We start from the raw sequence: 19,041 nt of genomic DNA on the forward strand, positions 1-19,041 counted from the left end.
ACAAAGGCCCGAATCCACGAAGGTGGTAAAATCTTGTCCATGGTTTAAACCATTGACAAAGACCATGGGGCGCCAAGTGTCGCACGGAATATTTCGTTACGAAATCAGTCATTTCGTCGACGAAGTGTTGTCATTTCGCTACAAAATAATAATTTCGTCGACGAAATGGCTGATTTCATAACGAAACAGGTCATGCGACACTTGGCGCTCCATACAAATTGTCCGTGGGTTATACTATGGACAAGATTGTACCACCTTGAATTCGGGCCAAAGTCTTTTGGCCTGGTGTTACTTTTAAACTTGCGCGATTCAACGTGTCGTGTGCAAAGATATCACAAGTATAATACGTTTTGCCAAGCATACATGCGTGGGTGTGTGACGCCCCCTTGACATACATCGCGTGGTCAGCTGTTGCCGACTGTTCCGAAGCCTCAATATTCGAATCTGTGTTTTCAACTTCATCCCCACCAATACCAGGAACAGCTAATGAGATCTTTCATAACAAGCAGTTCACTTCTTGTTTGTTTATATTTTTTTTTTAACACCAAGTTTATATTTTTCGGTTTAAATTGTGCTTCTTGCGTTCAATGTGTCTTTAGAAGAAGTCCAAAGCAGAAAAAAAAAAGAGGAAAAGACAAACCCCAAACCACGTGGAAACGCGACGGGAAGTAGATAATCTGAACATGCCCAAAACTTCCGTGGACCTTTGCATTGTCCATCTGTTTTACTCTATAAAGACACATAGAAAACGGAGCTTGGCTATAAATCGGATATGACTCAAAATATAATCACGCATTCCAAGATTGAGGCCGGTTCAATGCTGATGTCACGAAGAAGAGAGAAAGTAGTTCAGTTCAAAGGTCATATAACCCCAAGAGTGCACGAAGTCTGCAATCAGTGTCATGTCATCCTACGCGTACGTGAACTTCATCAACCGTATCAGGGCAATTAACCGCCGAGGGCAACCAACCCCCCGGCTAAATACTGGTTAGTGATAACGTTAGAGTAAAGATTAGGGTTAGGGGTAGGTTTTAAGGCTAGAGTTTGGGTTAGGGTTAGGATTATAGGTTCAGGATTAGGATTAGGGTTAGGGTCAGGGGGAAGGATCCGGGGTAATTGCCCAGGGGGTAATTGTCCTATACCCTCATCAACAACTCAGAGATGACTGGAGATAACCGCCGAATACCGTATCATCCACCAACTTACCCTTCCAAGTTGACATTTGCATAAGATTTTATCCTGTCCTGCTCGAGGTTTACTGTATGTAGATGGGTGTAAAGTAATCAAATCAAAATCCATCGAAACAAAAAAGCAAACCGTGAATACATCAGGTAGATTTGAATCTACTTCTTGGATAGAAGAGAAAACAACCTCAAAATAATCATTCCTAGAAACCCTGAACCTTTTCTTCATCCCTTTATAGTCTCTTTGGTTGCGCAATACAGTGCCGTATAAAAAGATACGTTTCACTTAACGCAGTTTCGAGCTCCCATGGGGACTCTAGTGCTGGCAGTATTTAAATATTTATGCCTTGACTGTGGACTGTGATTTAATGCGTTATTACCTCTACATTTCTAACCCCTATACAACATACCAGAGGGCAAAGTGAGATACCACAGGGGAATCGCCTACCATGAATCTACTGCTGATTCGTAAACATTCAATGTGGTGATATGCACCATAAAACACCCACTATATAGTTGTCGGTCGACGTCAGTCTGTTAATACCAGGGTTCCGTGGTAATACTACAATCATAATTATCATTGCTGCATCATGTCAACTGAGCTGCCGACGTCGCAAATTTTGAGTATATATAGTTTTATGCTTAAATCTAAGCCATATCTTTTCCCAATACGCCTAAAAACACATGATTCTGAAATATAAAAGAAAGAGTGAGAAAGACTAATAAAGAGAGAGTGAGGGAGAATAATTACAGAAGTATATCATTGTATGTTTACTATTGACAAAGTACAATTATGTGTTCATGTTATTTTCAATGTAACCTCTTACGAAAAAGTATGAAATAGAATTGAATTGAATCGCACTGGATTGAAAACCGGGCAGGCAATTTCAACAAGCTTTACAGCGCGCCAATCTGCTATAGAGTTGTGATATACGATATTATCAAGAGCACGGTTTTTACTTTAATGGAAGAAACTGGTCATTCGGTGCCGAATCATTTTTACCTTGAACTAGACAGCAATTTTGTGATTTTAGATAATGATCATACTTAGTAATATGGACCATGCTGTAATGGCCTTAATTCTGCGTGTGCTTGCAGCTGAAAATTTCTGCAAGTACTGAGTGGTATGGAGGTACATGTATATCATCACAGGTGGATACTGGTGTTGATATCGCTGAACTTAAAAGCGTTTCTGACAATAATATGCAATCTTGAATAGATCTCTCTCCGTACATCTTGCTACCGTTAAATTGTCAGAGTGGTGTGTTGTCAATCATTATACATGTGCACCATTTTCAGGTGTTTCCTGAGCTTTTATCAAAATGTTTGATATGCTCGCGATCATTATACAGGTACACTATTTTCAGGTATACCATGATCGTCAGTCGAAATGTTTAATGTGTCGTCAATTAGTATACAGATTTTTAAACTATTCTCAGGAAATATAATGATCTTTAATAGAAGTTTTTACTGTGCTTTCGATCATTATACAGATAGGCTCTTGTACTTTTCTCGGGCTTGGTACGATCTTTCTTTTTTTTTAATCGAGATGTTTTCCATGTTTGTCTTCATCAAAAGTGACTCAAGAAGTATCAGACCAGGGGTCAGTCTTTGGATGTCCGGTCGATCGCCTGTCCGAAGGTCGAAGGTCGAAGCGCATGCTTTGACCCCCGAGCCAGGCGGAAGTACAGTCAACCTCGGTTAAGTCGAATCCAAAGGGATCGGAGAAAATCCTTCAACTTTGCGTGAATTTCGACGTGCGTAATAGAATTAACACGTGTTTATATTCATTTCTGGTAGAATTTTTCGACTTGTGCGATTTTTTTTTTCTCAACTCGTGCGAGTTCGACATAGACAAGGTTGACTGTACTGTTCAATTCCAATCCTCACTCTCTTGTTTCTCAGTCTTCCACCTCGCGTAACACCTCCATGGTCAGATTCCCCAGAAGTAGCCACACATCGTGCTAGGGAGGCGGGGGGGGGGGGGTGCATGTCAGTATTGTGCGTTCACGTGATATTCTGATTGGCAGAATAACGTTTTGATCGATTGATTTACTTTATTGTCCACCATGGAAATTCTTGTTACATCGGATACTGCAACAAAATACAATTGTACTGTAATATACATACTGAGATGCGTCCGTGTACACACCAGACAATCAGAGAAGACATTACTCAAACTGGAACTGAATCTGAAACATATTACATATGTCTTGACCTAGACCTACGCGATTATATCACGTCATCACAACGTATTACATTAAATCGATTTTTTACAAATAAAGCCATAACTATCAGCGTATTTTCTTTATGTACAACTGTTTTGAAAGAGAGGGAGGTTTCCAGTCTCCCTGGTTTGACCTTGTAGTTTGATTGTGTGTGTCAGTGTCCGGCCGTGTTTCATTTTCTCTGTAAATCCAGACACAGTCACAGTAAAAGAAAAAAAAATCAGAAATAAACATGAAATCAATCAAGAAAACACACACAATAAACAATACTTTATCAAAATCCCAGTTAACATTCGATTTTGATTTGATTTGATTTATTTCCGCATTCAATCACATACAAACTGTATACGAATTTAAAAAGCACAAAGATAAAGAATAACAAGTGCAGTGGTTTAAAACGATAATATACATGATACCATTACACAAATACATACACATAAGCAATTACACTATTGAGTAGTACACTATAATTTAATATATAATACAATATATAATACAGAAACATACATTAAAGGGGCATTCCGGACAATTTTCATAATTTCACATCATGTAGTACATAAATCAACAGCTTCATGTATAGATTTGTAGAATTTATTGTGGTTCTTGAGCAGAGAAACAGTACTTTCAAAAACCTTAAACAAATTACACTGAACAAAGATGATGACATAGGAGCCTCACATATCTCAGAAATGTAGCAGTGTCATCCATTACAATACCGCATGCTTGCAAGCTCACCTGTGTGTAATCTATGCATGCCTTCTTCTTTTGTGCTGCTTCCTTGAGCCACATCTCATGCATTCTTATGGTGAGGCTGCCATGTCATCATCCTTGTTCATTGCAATTTATTATAAACTTCGAAAACATTCTTATTTTTCATCCCAATCATTATAAATCCTCAAACTCTGTACCCAGTATAACTAATTTATATATGTTCAAATGTAAAAATTTGAAAATCATCCGGAGGTCTCCTTTAAGATACAAGGTATTTTCAGGGAATACCGAGATAATTAAAGGCAAAAGACCACCATCGTGAGCAATTAAGCTTGAATTGGACGTGGTCTTATACATTACCAAATTAATGATTGTCAGTAACATTTTGACAAACACACCTTACTGTCACTGCTACGATACACTTCCACTTTAATGTCAGTTACCTAATTAATGTGGTTGTATAGGTGCCTTTTACTGAGTGACAGGAGTTGCCGCAGAGCGAGTGGAAAGTAAACCACTAGGTATAGCTGTTTCCAGTGAACAGCACATCACTCAACTCTTTCAAATCTAACTTGGAGAGAGTATGGAAGACAAAAAAAGGACAAATAAGTATAACCCTGAGCAGCAATATTTTCATGCCCATGTTCTCAATAAACCGCACAGCACAGAAAACATAAATTTGAATAATCACCGCATCCAGACGATAGAGGAGCAGAAGGGGTATAATATATGTTCTGTATAACTTTCATGCCCACAACCAGTACTGGGCCCTGTTTTATCAAAAGATAAAATTTCCTTAACACACAGGCTGCCATAGACTTACAGTTGAAATCAACTATATAATCAATTTTAACTCTTCATAAAACAGGGCCCAGGTATGTTAGCCTAATATGTACATAGATTTTGTCACCCTTACCAGATTAATAGGTTTTGCCAGGGGCGAACATTAGAAATCATAAGTATGAGAATAGTTATAGGACAAAATCTGATATATACATAATGTATAAGACCAAGCCAGACATTTACGATCAGCTATGTTTGTGTAGATATAATTATATCACCGTAATAACATCCTTCCATCCTTGTCATAATGCCAACAATGTGAGCTCACTTCCAGATAATACATGATAGACTTTTCATTTCAAACGTATGTACGTTGTACGTATTTTCAACGTATTATCCTGCCGTTTGTTCGATGAACTTATCTCCCTGGGTACTAAAGGTCAAAGTCAGCTTGTCACGTTTTTGCCGACTCAGCAATTTCTTCTTTTTTTTTTTTTCTGCTCGGTATATAACGGTTTCGAAGATTATCCTTCTGTTTTAACAAAAACAACAACAACTAAAAGGGGGTCATGCCAGGGGGTCAAAATTATGTACCTAACGAGGACAAAGTTACTGTTTGTAATACTGGCTTTGACCGGTTTACGTTCATACGTTACAGTCTGCTTTTGCAGAGTTTTTGTTCTTCTTTTAACATTAACGTACAACATAAACGTGATTTCCCCTTAATCGTTCTATGATAGAAATCTCTGTCCGGATATCACGCTGGATTTGTTTTCCTTCTTTTTTTTTTTTTTCTTTTTTTTGCCGAGTCAGCATTTTTCAACCCTCGGTGAAGTTGATACAGCGTTAGTTTGGGTTAATGCACTGTCACATCACGAGGGCTTTTGTGCTCTGAACGAAGTCTTGTCTTTATTTTACCAGCTCAGACCAGTTTATGTCGGTATTTTAGATGTTTTATCAAATAGTGCCATAGCTCTTGACTGTTGACCTCCCGTGAAAAGCCCAACTTGGAGAAGTTTGTTTTCCATTACCCTGCTCTTTTTTTTTTCTTTTCTTTTTTTTTTATTCAAGTTCCATATTCCACATTCCATATTCAGGTTTCATATTCCATTTGATTTCGGAGTAAAATATGTATAACACAACATTCACAAATGTATAAGGACAGTATTATAATGATGTGTAAATATGAGGAACCATACTAAAAAGCAATGCTTGTAGGGTGTAGGTTCCAAAGAAATAATATAAGCGTTTAGTACAACATGCTAATTACGAAAAATGACGAAACACAAGCGAAAATCGGTATGTCGAGATTATGATAAACTCTATACCATGTATACGGAATGTACAAAATAGTTTATGATGTTCAAGGTAAAACTCAGGGATTCAATGCTCCATAAAATTGCACTCTTGGTCAAAGAAATGTGGTCAAATGAAGTCACCCGAGCGAGGCATCATTGCGAATAAGAACAGATATATCAAAATGGTCGCGGCAAGTAACTATACATAGGATTTTTTAAAAATTGGTTTTTAGATTTTGCTTAAAGGAACTTAGAGAACTTGATTGCAGCCGAACAGAATCTAACTCATTCCAGAAAGAAGGACCGGTAGAAGTAATTGTCTTAACCCTATTAAGCCCAAGCTATTTTGACCCCTCGCAGGCCCAAGGGGGGGGGGGGCACATTGTGCCCCCCTATATAACTTTTTTATTATTTCATGTACCATCTTCATATTTGGCACATGGGTAGAGTAACTTATACTCTACATGACGGTACATTTGAATGTTCTCAAGGTCACCCATGGAGGGCGCTATTTACCAAAATATAAAGGAATACATAGGAAATATGCTAAAAACATGATTTTTCTGTATAATTTCTTTATCCCCATTATATATGTCTTATTATACACCAATCATTTTCATATTTGCCTCAAATGATAAGCAAGCAAAATCTTATTAGTTGTTATGGTTGAAATTTCTCAAGGTCACCACATGAGGGCGCTATTCATATCAACATAAAGAAATACATTATGAGACTTGATATGAAATGTTTGGGACGGTTACATGTACAGTTACGACATTTAAATTTGCATAATAGTGGAATTTTGAGATTGCAAATTGAAGATATGATAAACTAATGATATTAGAAGCATAACTTGGGTGAAAGAATCAAAATAACACAAAATAGAAGGGAAATCTTTAGAAAATATTATTCTTTTCAAATTATCTCTATTATATCTATTGTTTTATGCCTTTGTAACATAAAAAACAAAGGAAATAATAAGAAAAACTTTCCAGGACCATAATTACTTCAACTTTTGCTCCTTCAACAAATTTCAGCCAAGAAACACCCATTTCATACACTGTAATGCTGTAAAATGAAATGAAAAAAGAAAAAAGATGCAAAATCTGACTGACATGGTTGTCAGTTTATGGTTGCCATGGCAACCAGCAACACCCAATATAGCTAAATTATATATCAAAATGTTCGCAATAATAAATTTTAGGAAAAGTCACCAAATTTGGTTGAAATCGGACTAAGGGCGAAGGAGTGGCAAATGAAAATCTGGTAGGGGGGGCACAATGTGCCCCCCTTGGGCTTTATAGGGTTAAGGGCTAATTGTCTTAAGGGCTCTTACCAACGTGCTCGTAATAAAAGCCTACAAAATAGATTATTCCCTTGTTTACATTACTTGTATACATTCATCTGTGATGTCTCCAGATAGCCGAAGATTAAAAAAAAAGCCGTCTCCGTATACATCTGATCATGCACACCAATGAATATACATTGTGTATGCATCTATTATAACATATGTCCATATTACAAATAACAAAGTATAGAAATATATATTCATTTACAGACTCTATCACTGAACTTGTAAAGTAACAAAACGAAGATGAGAGGGAGGACGGAAAACATAATGTAGCATCAGTACGTACAAAAGGTGCTGTGTAACGATGGTTTTAACATAATGTATATCATGTAAAGAAACGTTGTCCAGTTGTTGTACATTGTTTGATAATTATTATTTCAGCTTCATGAAACACAATTTTTCGTCTCGATGTGATGGAGGTGTGCAGTTTATGTTGACTGTAACATAATCACACAACACTTGATTTTAATTCAATTAAGTATTGTACAGTTCGATCTCGATTATCCGGCCTCCTATCCGGAAATCTCTATTATCCGGACGCGTTCACGCAGTGAAGGACTGTTTTTTTTTGTTTTTTTTTCATCCAAAATTGAGAAAAAAACAGTGCCTTTCATGGATCTATTTCACTAATTTCGTAAGATGTGCATGATAGGTTTCGCAAATATCTAATGAGGTAAGACATGTATGATTTTCACAAAAAGATATACTTTATTTTTGTGAAGAAGGGACTACAATTTTGCGCAGGCTAGCATAGATTACACCGCCTTTGCGGGGTACGCTACCTGCCTAGCTGCCGGTGCACTGGGACGGCAGCTTGGACGGCAGCTATATACATTAACATTGTGTCTCCCATATCCGGCCAATTCGCTTATCCGGATGAGCGCCGGTCCCGACATGGCCGGATAATCGAGGTCGAACTGTACTCATTTTTTTTTTTTTTCGTCTTCTGCCGTGTCACCTTCGTTTTCTAGTCTCAGATAATACTGCTTGTGATGTGGTCATGTGTATTTGTGTGTGTGTCTGTGTCTGTGTATATGTGTGTGTCTGAGTCTTCGTTGCATCCGACGCTTTCATTTACTCTCGCAACATTCATCACAGTTCGCCACTGTCGATCACAACTTGATAGCACAAAGACAAAAGAACTGGTATAGAAGGAGTCAAAGTGTAGCATTCAAAAATTCTAAGATTGGAGAATTATTTATAGGAATCAATAATTATTGTAATAAAAAACAAGATAGCAATCATAAATAAGACACATCAAAGATGATAATGAAGACAATACATGAAGAAGCAAAGTGGAGGAGTTTCATTGATTTGGAATATAAAATGGTTTAACGTGATAGTGACGTAACAATGCACATCTGTACATGACAATGGCCTCGCGCTTCGGAGGCACCGCCCGCAAACAGATCGAGAAGTTTCGCGGGAAGTTTGTGGTCACACTGGCAAAACTTCGAGATCTTAAAATTTCTCGATCTTTTGCCAGTCTGACCGCACCTTTCGAGTAGTTTGTACGCTCCAAGCAACCGAGTATAAGAATGCCCACTTACATGGCGGCACGTACATCATTCTCATTCTAAACATCTTTTAGAAGAAAGTCTTGCAGAATATATTTCACCGCGTATTCTTTCTTTTTTTTTCTTGGTTACATCTCGTTTCCTTTGTTATCTCCGATCTTTGAATATCGCAACAAAAGGATGTAAGTGTCCTTGTGATCTTATTCCAATAACAAAACGCCTGCATGGCACGCGTTGATACTGGCTACCCAATATATTTTATATACTAGTGTAGACTCGGCAAGCGTATAACGGGAGGGTTTGTCATAATGTCAACAATGTAAGCTCATGTCGAGATAAGATAAGCATGATAATGACTTTTGTATTCCGAACCATAAATGTGTACGTATCGTCAACGTATTTTCCTTCCGTTTGTTCGATGAACTTATCTCCCAGGGTCCTAAAGGTCAAAGTCAGATTATGATGTTTTTGCCGACTCAGCAGTTTCTTTTTATTTTCTGCTCGGTGAGGTTCGAAGATTGTACTTCTGTTGTAACGATAACAACAACAAAAAAGGGTGCCATGCCAGAGGGTCAAAATTATGTACCTAACGCGGACAAAGCTACTGTGTAATACTGGCTTTGACCGGTTTACGTTCATACATTTGCTCTTGCAGAATTTTTGTTTATCTTTTGATCCGCCGTATAAAACATGATTTCTTACCGTTGTTTCACTCTCAGACTTGAACGTTGTCGGAAAGCGAACTGTGCGCCAGGAAAATCAAGCGAAGTAGTCGGACTCGTGCGTGCCGCCAAAAAACTTCTAAAACTACTTATCATTTTTGGGCTGAAAAGTATTAGTCACCGAAATGTCAGCTTCAAAAGGTAAGTTTCATGTTTTCTTGTCTTGTTCTACTCTCTTATTCTTAATAGCAATAATGGGTTTAATCGCTTGTGGTTGTTAGGAAGCAAACCAGACAGAAATGCCCGGGGATACATTTACATGTGATTATGTGTGCGTGCGTGTGTGTGTGCGTGTGTGTGTGGGTGTGTGTGTGTGTATGTGTGTTAGACTATTTGATTATATTCTTTGTCAATAGGAATGTATGTAAACATAATATGGAGAGGTATGAATAAACATGGTTGGCTGCGCATGTGAAAGTGTTGAATATTTTTACTATCATATTTGTGTGTATAATACATGTTGAGAGTCATGCTGTCCTTATATTTTCATAGGTTTCTTATTAATCCTAATCATACTGGTTTGCAATTCTCCCTGACGTACAATCATGTTGTGCATTTCAGCTATGGTGAAGGTGTACATGCAGTGCATTTTCCGACCAATACTTATTGTAATCCACGAATTTGTAGATTTTTCATTCTTTTATTTCAAATTATTATTTTCCAAAAACACAAAAAATATACATACACAGAGTGACACAAATCAGTATAATAATGTGATAACGGAAAACCCTGTAAACTGAAGTATAATTAAAAAGAAATGTCTGTGGTAGGCACTTTTTTTCAATGTCTGATTGTCAGAGACCTGTGGAAGTGTAATAATGATTCAAAAAGAAATCTACCGACGAAATGATGAAGGGTTCATCTAATTCAGACGATAGATGAGGTTTTGGAATCGTGTACTGTTTACATGTTTTCAGGAAAGAGCAGTTACCATGGTTACGGCAAATGAACACTAGAGATCGATTGTTATAATCTCATAAATTTCTTTCCTTCGAGCAAAACTTTCGCTGAAAAAAAAATAGTATGTATGCCCATGATTTTTTTTTTTTATCATGGCTACTACTAAAACACTGATCAATTCAGTGCTTATTTACGTCGATGTAGGGCAATTTGTCAATCAGTTGCAATGAAAACATCTCGACGGAAGAATTTCATGAATTTGGAAGATAGATTGATATGATAAGTAATTCAAAGAGATATGGGATTGAGATATGCTGCTTGGCATGATTGCTTTTATGTCCATTTGGTTTCTTCTCCCACTTTCTAATTTTCGATGCTAATTTCTTTTATCTGAAAATGAAAAGATGAAAGTAAACACATTATTATCTGTCTAATGCTTTCTTTTTGACAGACTTTGGGAGCTCGTCTCTTTCTTTCCTTTTTTTTTTCCCATTGTGTGTTGGTGTGTCTACGCACGCTTGTGCGTAGATAAGTGCGCGAAGACTTCTTTTCTGGGGACCCATATATCCCCCCCCCCCCCCCGCATCTGCTTTTCTGTAGGTTCGACCACAAAATGCCGTTGAGATCAAATATGAATATGATGTACCTTAATCATGAAGTAAAGTTTATGTTGTACATGGGGTTTTCACATTGTTTTTTCTATCGTTCGATCTGTAGGCCTAGATATAGTTATGTCACGAACGTAGTCAATGTCGAGCAAAAACTTGATAAATGAAATGAAATAAAAAGAAATCTGATTTTGATAAACATTTTACCATTCTGTCTGTTAGGTTTTGTTCCATTTATTGGAGGAAGTTAGTTCATGGTGTAGAACTGGATTCACAACAGCATCATTCTGTTAACTTCGTGGCTGCATCTTTACTATAAGAATGAACACATGGGATCAAAAGTGCTGTTATGCACATGTTTGAAATATGAATGACACGGAAGAAGACAAATTCATATTGCTCAACATTCCAATTGCAGGATTAATGGAACGGATCAGGAACGGGGAAACCGTTATCTGCGCGGAGGGATATCTCTTTGCTTTCGAGCGCCAGGGCTACCTGAAGGCAGGTCCCTTCGTGCCCGAAGTCGTGGTTGACCATCCCGATCTAGTCAGGCAGATGTACAAGGACTTTGTCAGGGCCGGAAGTGACGTTGTGCAAGCATTCACGGTAAGATATTGACATGGTTAAGATAAATCTGGATATTATACATGGGGTTTATATTTTATATGTATCTTTATAATGTGTGTTTTTTCTGTGCAGGTGTAGATGCTACATTTTTGCTCTCATGTTCGGATGTCATATTTCACGAGCAATGGCTGTTATTCTCAACTCTTAATCTTCTCGAATTCGGTATGAAAATGGATTTTGAAAATGATGGATTTAGCGCCTTTTGGAAGCAATTAAGCTCTTCAATAATGGTTAACAGTTCTTGTCGAATACTTTCACTTTAATAGTTGATAAAGATAATATTTGAAGCATTTACCGTAACTCGTTCAGTTCTAGAAAATGCTATGAATTTAGCGGCACGTTTAACTTGTTTTAAACTATTTAGGTTTCCCTTCTGTCATGAATATGCATTTGTACAAAGGGGGTGTGGCCTGTTCGGCACACGTTGGAAAAAAGATAGATCGAGACTGGGACGATGCCGTTATAGGCGAGGGAAGAATTAAGTTTTTGTTACTTCAAGTTTGATTTCCTTGTGGTGGTGATTTGTTTTGTTGTCAGAATGTGTGACATGTTGTTGTGCCACCAGTATTTCCCTCCCTTCTGTAATACTTCCAAGACTCGATAGTTGTCCTTTTAAGATGTAGATGTTTTATCGAAGTATGTTTTCCTTCTGCAACATTTGCAGTACTATGGTAATCGCTCTAAGATGAGGCTGATCGGACGCGAGGACGATGTCGAAAAGCAGAATCGTCGCGCCCTCCAGATCGCCCGCGAGGTCGCCGACGAAACCGGAACGCTGATGTGTGGCGATATTTCCAACACGTACGTCTACAAACCCGACGACGAGAAACTCATCGCTGAAACGAAAGCACTGTTCAAGGTACGTGGAACAAATTCGTGGACGCGGGAAGGTGACTTACCTGGGACAGCAGTGTTGCGATTTTATCGACTTCCTCAATTCGCTTGACAAGGACATTTTCATGGCGAGCTGATCAAAGATCTTTTGACATTGATGAAGAGCTATAAAAAAAAAAAAAAGTTCGGCGGTATCTAATGAACAACGTACAACGTACTCTTTTAATCTACTGGCAAGAGCGCGCGGGGAAGACAAAGAGTTCATGACGTGCACAAAAAAGCACATATCAGAAAACAGAATTAATTTGCCAAAAACAAAAGGCGGTCAGGAAGTCAATCCAATATAATAATAGCCCTAAGAAGAGGAGGACTTTGAACCATCCGTTTATTCGGTGCCAGTTTTGCGGATACTTGACTTGTTTGTCCTTTACTTTCGTACTTGTAATTGCAAAACAAGAACCTCTAAATTGTTTAAGAGTTAACGTTTTGAGTGCTGATCAGGGGGAGGGGGCATTTCACAAAGCGTTTTAATTATCTGATTTTTTTTTCTGACAGGCTGTCATTAGCTATTGAAATCCTTGCATCTGATTGGCGGAGAGGAAATTTGGCCGACAAATTTGTCTGACGAAACGCTTCATGAAAGGCCCCAAGTTTTTGGTTCTGGTGAGCAACGAAAAATATAATTACTATCTACTTAAATCCATCTCTCTGTATAATTATGTATATCTCTGTATTTCTCGTTCTTTCTTCTTCAAGGAACAAGTCGAGTGGGCTGTGGAAGAGGGAGCTGACTTTATCGTCGGAGAAACGTTCGGTCATTTCGGGGAAGCCCTTCTAGGACTCCAAGCTATCAAGGAATATGGCAAAGGTTTGTATGTGCGTCTTTTTGTCTTTTTCTTCTTCTTTTACCATCTATCTTTCTTCTTTTTTTTTCTTTCTGTCTTTCCCTGTCCTCTATTTCTGTTCAATCACACAGAAAATAACAAACGAAGTATGAATGTGTTACACTAAAACAAGAAACATTGTTGGGAAGGATTATTACAGTATCATTTCACAAAACACTCACAAGTATCTATAGTTGAGCAACATTATTACTGATATGAAAAACTTTGCCCTAAACTATAAAGACTGGCGTTCTTTAGATAACATAAGATTCCTTACATCGTGTTATCAATCAATTATTTGCTATCACATGGTTTTACAAACACAATCTGTGACTAAACAATTGAAGAGTCCATTTTTAATGAAAGCGTCTTAAGATCGGCTCCTGAAAGTGTCTTTCCTGTTTGTGAAGCACCATAGATGTTTCCTATTTCTTTATTATGAATATTTCTAATATCAAGACTACTCCCGGCCCGTCTTTTCAAGATGACTCTTAGTCTTTAAAGGGATGGTACAGTATTGGTGGAGATAAGAATTGGGCTTTTAACTTTTTGCAAGATACCAAGAAAACACTTATTATATAATACAGAGCATACCATTTTAAGAGGAATTCAAAGTTTATTAGATGAAAATCGGGTTTGGAATGACTGACAACGATCGTAATAAAGTGTGGGTCCAACACTTTATTAGAATCGCTCTTTTTTGGATATCTCAGCCATTTCAAAACCAATTTTCATCAAATAAACATTGAATTCCTCATAGAATTACATGCTCTTTCATATTTCATAAGAGATTTCTCATTATCTCACCAAAAAATGTTAGAAACCTGAAATTAGGTCTCAACCAAAACTGTACGATCCCTTTAACCCAAATCTTATCTCTAAAAATTCTCAACCTCTCATCCCTGCTGGAAAGAACACAGTGTCCCACAGTGTGAGAAACACAATGTGAACACAATTGTGAACACAGTGTGAAATCTCTTCACGCTGTTAAATTCGAGCGTTTTAACAGTGTGAACACATTGTGAGTCATCAATTCACAGTGTGACACAGAACATTATCATTATGTGAACACTCTGTGAAAACCAAAGCACAGTGTGAAATCATCTCCACACTGTTAGATTCGCGCGTTTTCACATAGTCGACTATGTGATCACACTGTGAACACACTGTGGGACACTGTGTTCTTTGCAGTATAGGGATATACATTTACTTTTCTTTATGTCATGAATATAATTCTCATATCACAGTCATCTTTGCTAAGTCGAATCTAGAGGGAGGGCAATAATCCTTTGACTTCTTCACTAGAATAAACACGTGTTTATATCTAACTTGGGTAGAATGTCTCTTCAAATCAACTAATCTTTGTACTTTGTATATCACTGTCTTGAATAATGTTGTAGCTATAATGATTCCGGCACAACTGTTAATTTTCGAACCATATCAAAGAAAAACCGTGTGTTTGCTTGCGGATGGATATCTAGTAATAGCAGCTCACAGGCTGAGTTGATAGGTGAATTGTAACGAAGTTTAATTTACTATATCAATATACATCTCTGCGATTCCTTACCATGAAAAAGAAGTACACTTCAAATTTGCGTCAACATCCTAGAATAATGCTGATAAATTCACTTATCTTTTTCGCAGGTGTCCCGGCTGTGATCACTCTCGGCATCCATCTGAACAAAAACGACGAGGGGAAACCGTGCACGATGGACGGAGTGGAGTTCAACGATGCCCTGCGACGACTTGTGGCTGCAGGGGCGGATGTGGTCGGCTTCAATTGCTTCCGGGGACCAAAGTCTATGATGCCGGTGCTACAGAACGCAGCCAACGGTGACATTGGGGTAGGTATAGCACGTATTAAGGTCTGGCTGCTCTATGTAAATTCGGGAGAAAGCAGGAAAACATGAAAACCATCAGGTTGATATGAGCTACTAGTTCCATACGGTTGACGAGGATGAACTGCTTTACAAAACGGTTCTTTGGTTCTTTATGCCATTCCAATATATATTCCGTTTATTGTATTATTTATATCATACTGATGTCACTTGATTTTTTCCGTGGGACTAAGTAATTCACGCTATTTCAACCACTTTGGTTCTTTTTACTCCAAGTGTTGCTAGTGATGTTACTAGTACATGTATTATTGCTTCAATTATTTTGGTTAAAAAAATGGAAAAAATATTGTATAGTAATAATTGAAATTTTCATTGTAAATTAGTTATGTTTGTTTCATACTTTTGTGAACTCAAAGTGGAAATAAATACAAATCAAAATCAAATCACACCAAATCAACCCAAAACCTTTTCAACTTAGAGACCAGACAGTCCCTTCTTGAAAGCCAGAGTGACCAAATTATAGATGTACCTGTATTTTAGAACTTGTTATGTACCAACACCAAGGAGCCTACGTTGAGCCTACTTTTGAGAGGAAATCCTTCTTTTTCTAAAAAAAAAAAAAAAAGTGATCATGCTGATATTGTGATCATAATCACTACTATTAATCATTTTAATCATCACTCTTGTGGAAGAACATTGGTTGGAAAGTTTTAAAAGAAGTCCTGGATTCAGTGTTAAAGTTTCTCCAACGAGTTTGGTATAAATGGTGCATTATACCCGAACCTAAACTAATAAATGATAATAGACCTACCACACATTAATATTCATATCACTATGAAAATGTTTCATACTCGACTCAATGTTTTGAAATGGTCTTTCACCAAGTGTCTCCTTACAGATCCTGTACGTAGTGCAATTTGAGCCGCAGACTTTAAAGGTCCTGCTTACCTTTGGGAGCAGTGATTTAAAAAATATTCAAGATATCACTTTTGATGCATATGTGTAGGTCAAATGTATTACAATACGTCCTACCATACAACATTTTTGCAGTAAAGCCTAAAACATAAGGTGATGTCACTATTTTTCTCATTACACCTTAACTGTAGACGGTTTAGTCTGGAAACTTTTTTTTAAACATAACTATTGTTCACATTTTGTATATATTTAACAATTTATACTGGTTCAAATTTTTACTTTGGTTGTTTCTATCCCTAACTCGCCTTTTAGAACTATTTTGAAGCACTAATGCTTGGTTTTTGTTTTATCTGCAAATGGTATATGCCTTCAAGAGTAGAAACTTACCAAGGCAACACGTCGTTCTCTCATAATTATTATCTTTGTCCTCTGACCTTCGACCTCCCACCATCGCAGGCACCACTGGCTGCTCTACCCGTGCCCTACCGGACGAGCGACGAGGAACCAACTTTCCTGGTTCTTACTGATCCCACCTCGGGTAAACGAGCAAATTAAAATCATGTTATGACCATATAGGGAACCTACTCAGTACATGATGTGCGGCACACCAACTGCTCATTTTGTAATTTCGGCGAAGATAGCATGATTTCATAATTTCGCGCCTTACACAAAAATACAATTTCGTGCATGTGCAAACAATAACTCCGCGGTACTTGAATTTTCGTCTTTCAACGGGCGTTGACCACAACTTTGTCTGAATAAGTTATAAAGTCTGATATATAATGAGGTTTTCGAAGGGGAAAATTGATACCCGTTGAGGATTTTTGTAATAAGGATGTACGTGATCGAACTTGGCATATATAATTATGCTGGATTTCGTTTCAAGTATAGAGGAAACTTGATGAGGATTCTACATGCATGCGTGGTTTTGAGACTAACTCGTCTCTTTCTTGTAATCACATGAAGTTTGAATTTTCGTAACTTTCTCATTTAAATTCCGATTGTGATTACATTCCCGATCATTCTGTCCGTCCTTTTCCACTGCATGTATTGAACTCACCGTAAACATGGTGTAGAGTCGCACTGATACAAAACGTGAAATAAAACACCCCCTCAGAAAATGATAAAAATAAAAGAATTGTAAGCAAAGAGTCTCTTCGTAAAGCTACCAAGTGAGCTATGTATTTGTGTTTAATGGAGAAAGCGTGTTTTCCATCTTTTCATGTCTCACCGCAGGAAAACGATGCTTCCCTGTGAACTTGGATATTCACTTGTGTGCTCGCACCGACATCGAAACATTCGCCCGTCAGTGCGCAGAGTTGAAGATCTCCTACGTCGGACTGTGCTGCGGCAACTCGCCCCACTACACTCGTACTCTGGCCGAGACGTTGGGTAGGGTGACGGAAGCTTCCAAATACTCCCCTGATATGTCACTCCATGGAATGTTTGGCTCCAATCAGCAGAAACTGAATTCCTACTACCTAGACAGGAAATCCATCGGACTCACTGAGACGAACGAGTAGAAAAGAAAGCCACTTTACTATAAGTTATATCATTGGTATTAAGCGACAAGGTACCCAAACAATGAAATGTATGAATAAATACTGATGCACATCATTGTTTGCGTGACCACAGTATTTTATGAAAGCATTACGAAATCTATCGTTTTCTGCGTAAATGAAAATACGTCTCGTAGGTTTTGACTACCTATTGCTTTCCATGGCTGATATAATCCCCTATGCAGGAGAATTTTACAGTTTGACTTCCAACTTCAATTGCTCTTTCATATAGATATTTGATGTCTATTTTTTTTTTAAAGTAGACCTCTGTCGAAAAAGCGAGAACGATATGAAGAAGTCAAAATTCAAAGACTTGAAGCCAAGCAGAATGTGCAGCAAGGCCTACTGTGAAGATTTATAAGAATCCATTCTCGCCTTTGTCCAAATATGGCACTTATATATAATGGACTTAATTATTCTTCTCCTTACACGTAACTCGCATAGGTATTCGATCTTTGTGCTGACATCACATTGTGGTACCCCTAACTTCAAAGAACAGTCAGTCTTTCAATCAAACAGTGTTCTGACTTATCACGGAATGCAAAAAACAGAAAAACAAAACAAAAAACAAACATTGATACCTATACACGTCTATATACCGGGAGATTGAACTCATGGCTGCGTAACAGAAGAGGATCAAATCCTTGGAGCATTGGAGGACAATTAATTCTTCTTCTTCTTCTTCTTCTTCTTCTTCTGCTGCTGCTGCTGCTGTGTCTGACGTCATACCATGTAGGCCGTATTGTTATAGTTACTTGAACATCAGAACTCTTGTAGACATTATTATCAGCGTATTAGATAGAAATACATTGTGTTTATATGAGGGGACTGAAGGTTCGATATTCGCGTCTTCCTTCCTCCCTTAGGTTGTACGAGCCTAAAACGATCAAGTTCTTTCGGATTCTTCCAATGTCTCGCATTTTGGAAGATGGTTGTTTATTGGCTCAACAGTTATAGAATGCATTCAACGTATGAACGTGCATGCAGATCTAAATGTTCAAATCAATGTGTGTATATATGTATGATAAGTTTCCTAGTGTAATGATTGTGGTGTGTTGCATGCAGAATTGCGAAAAGAA

The 19,041-nt window shown here is 37.8% G+C and overlaps 1 protein-coding gene across 1 annotated transcript; it reads left to right on the top strand.

The window, feature by feature from the left end:
- The first annotated feature begins 9,805 nt into the window (after nt 1-9,805).
- On the top strand, nt 9,806-19,041 carry LOC140242496 (betaine--homocysteine S-methyltransferase 1-like). The gene is made up of 7 exons (XM_072322228.1): nt 9,806-9,935; nt 11,721-11,911; nt 12,597-12,791; nt 13,523-13,634; nt 15,295-15,494; nt 16,860-16,941; nt 17,640-19,041. The coding sequence occupies exons 1-7, from the start codon at nt 9,920-9,922 to the stop codon at nt 17,924-17,926; spliced, it is 1,083 nt and encodes a 360-aa protein (XP_072178329.1). The 5' UTR covers nt 9,806-9,919; the 3' UTR covers nt 17,927-19,041.

The sequence above is a fragment of the Diadema setosum genome, chromosome 19, assembly GCF_964275005.1.
Source record: "Diadema setosum chromosome 19, eeDiaSeto1, whole genome shotgun sequence".
Lineage (NCBI taxonomy): Eukaryota > Metazoa > Echinodermata > Echinoidea > Diadematoida > Diadematidae > Diadema > Diadema setosum.

Excerpts from the sequence above, each read along its gene's own strand:
- LOC140242496 (XM_072322228.1), top strand. Across the intron at positions 12,792-13,522 it reads AAACGAAAGCACTGTTCAAG|GAACAAGTCGAGTGGGCTGT; the intron begins GTACGTGGAACA and ends TTCTTCTTCAAG. Across the intron at positions 15,495-16,859 it reads CAGCCAACGGTGACATTGGG|GCACCACTGGCTGCTCTACC; the intron begins GTAGGTATAGCA and ends CCACCATCGCAG.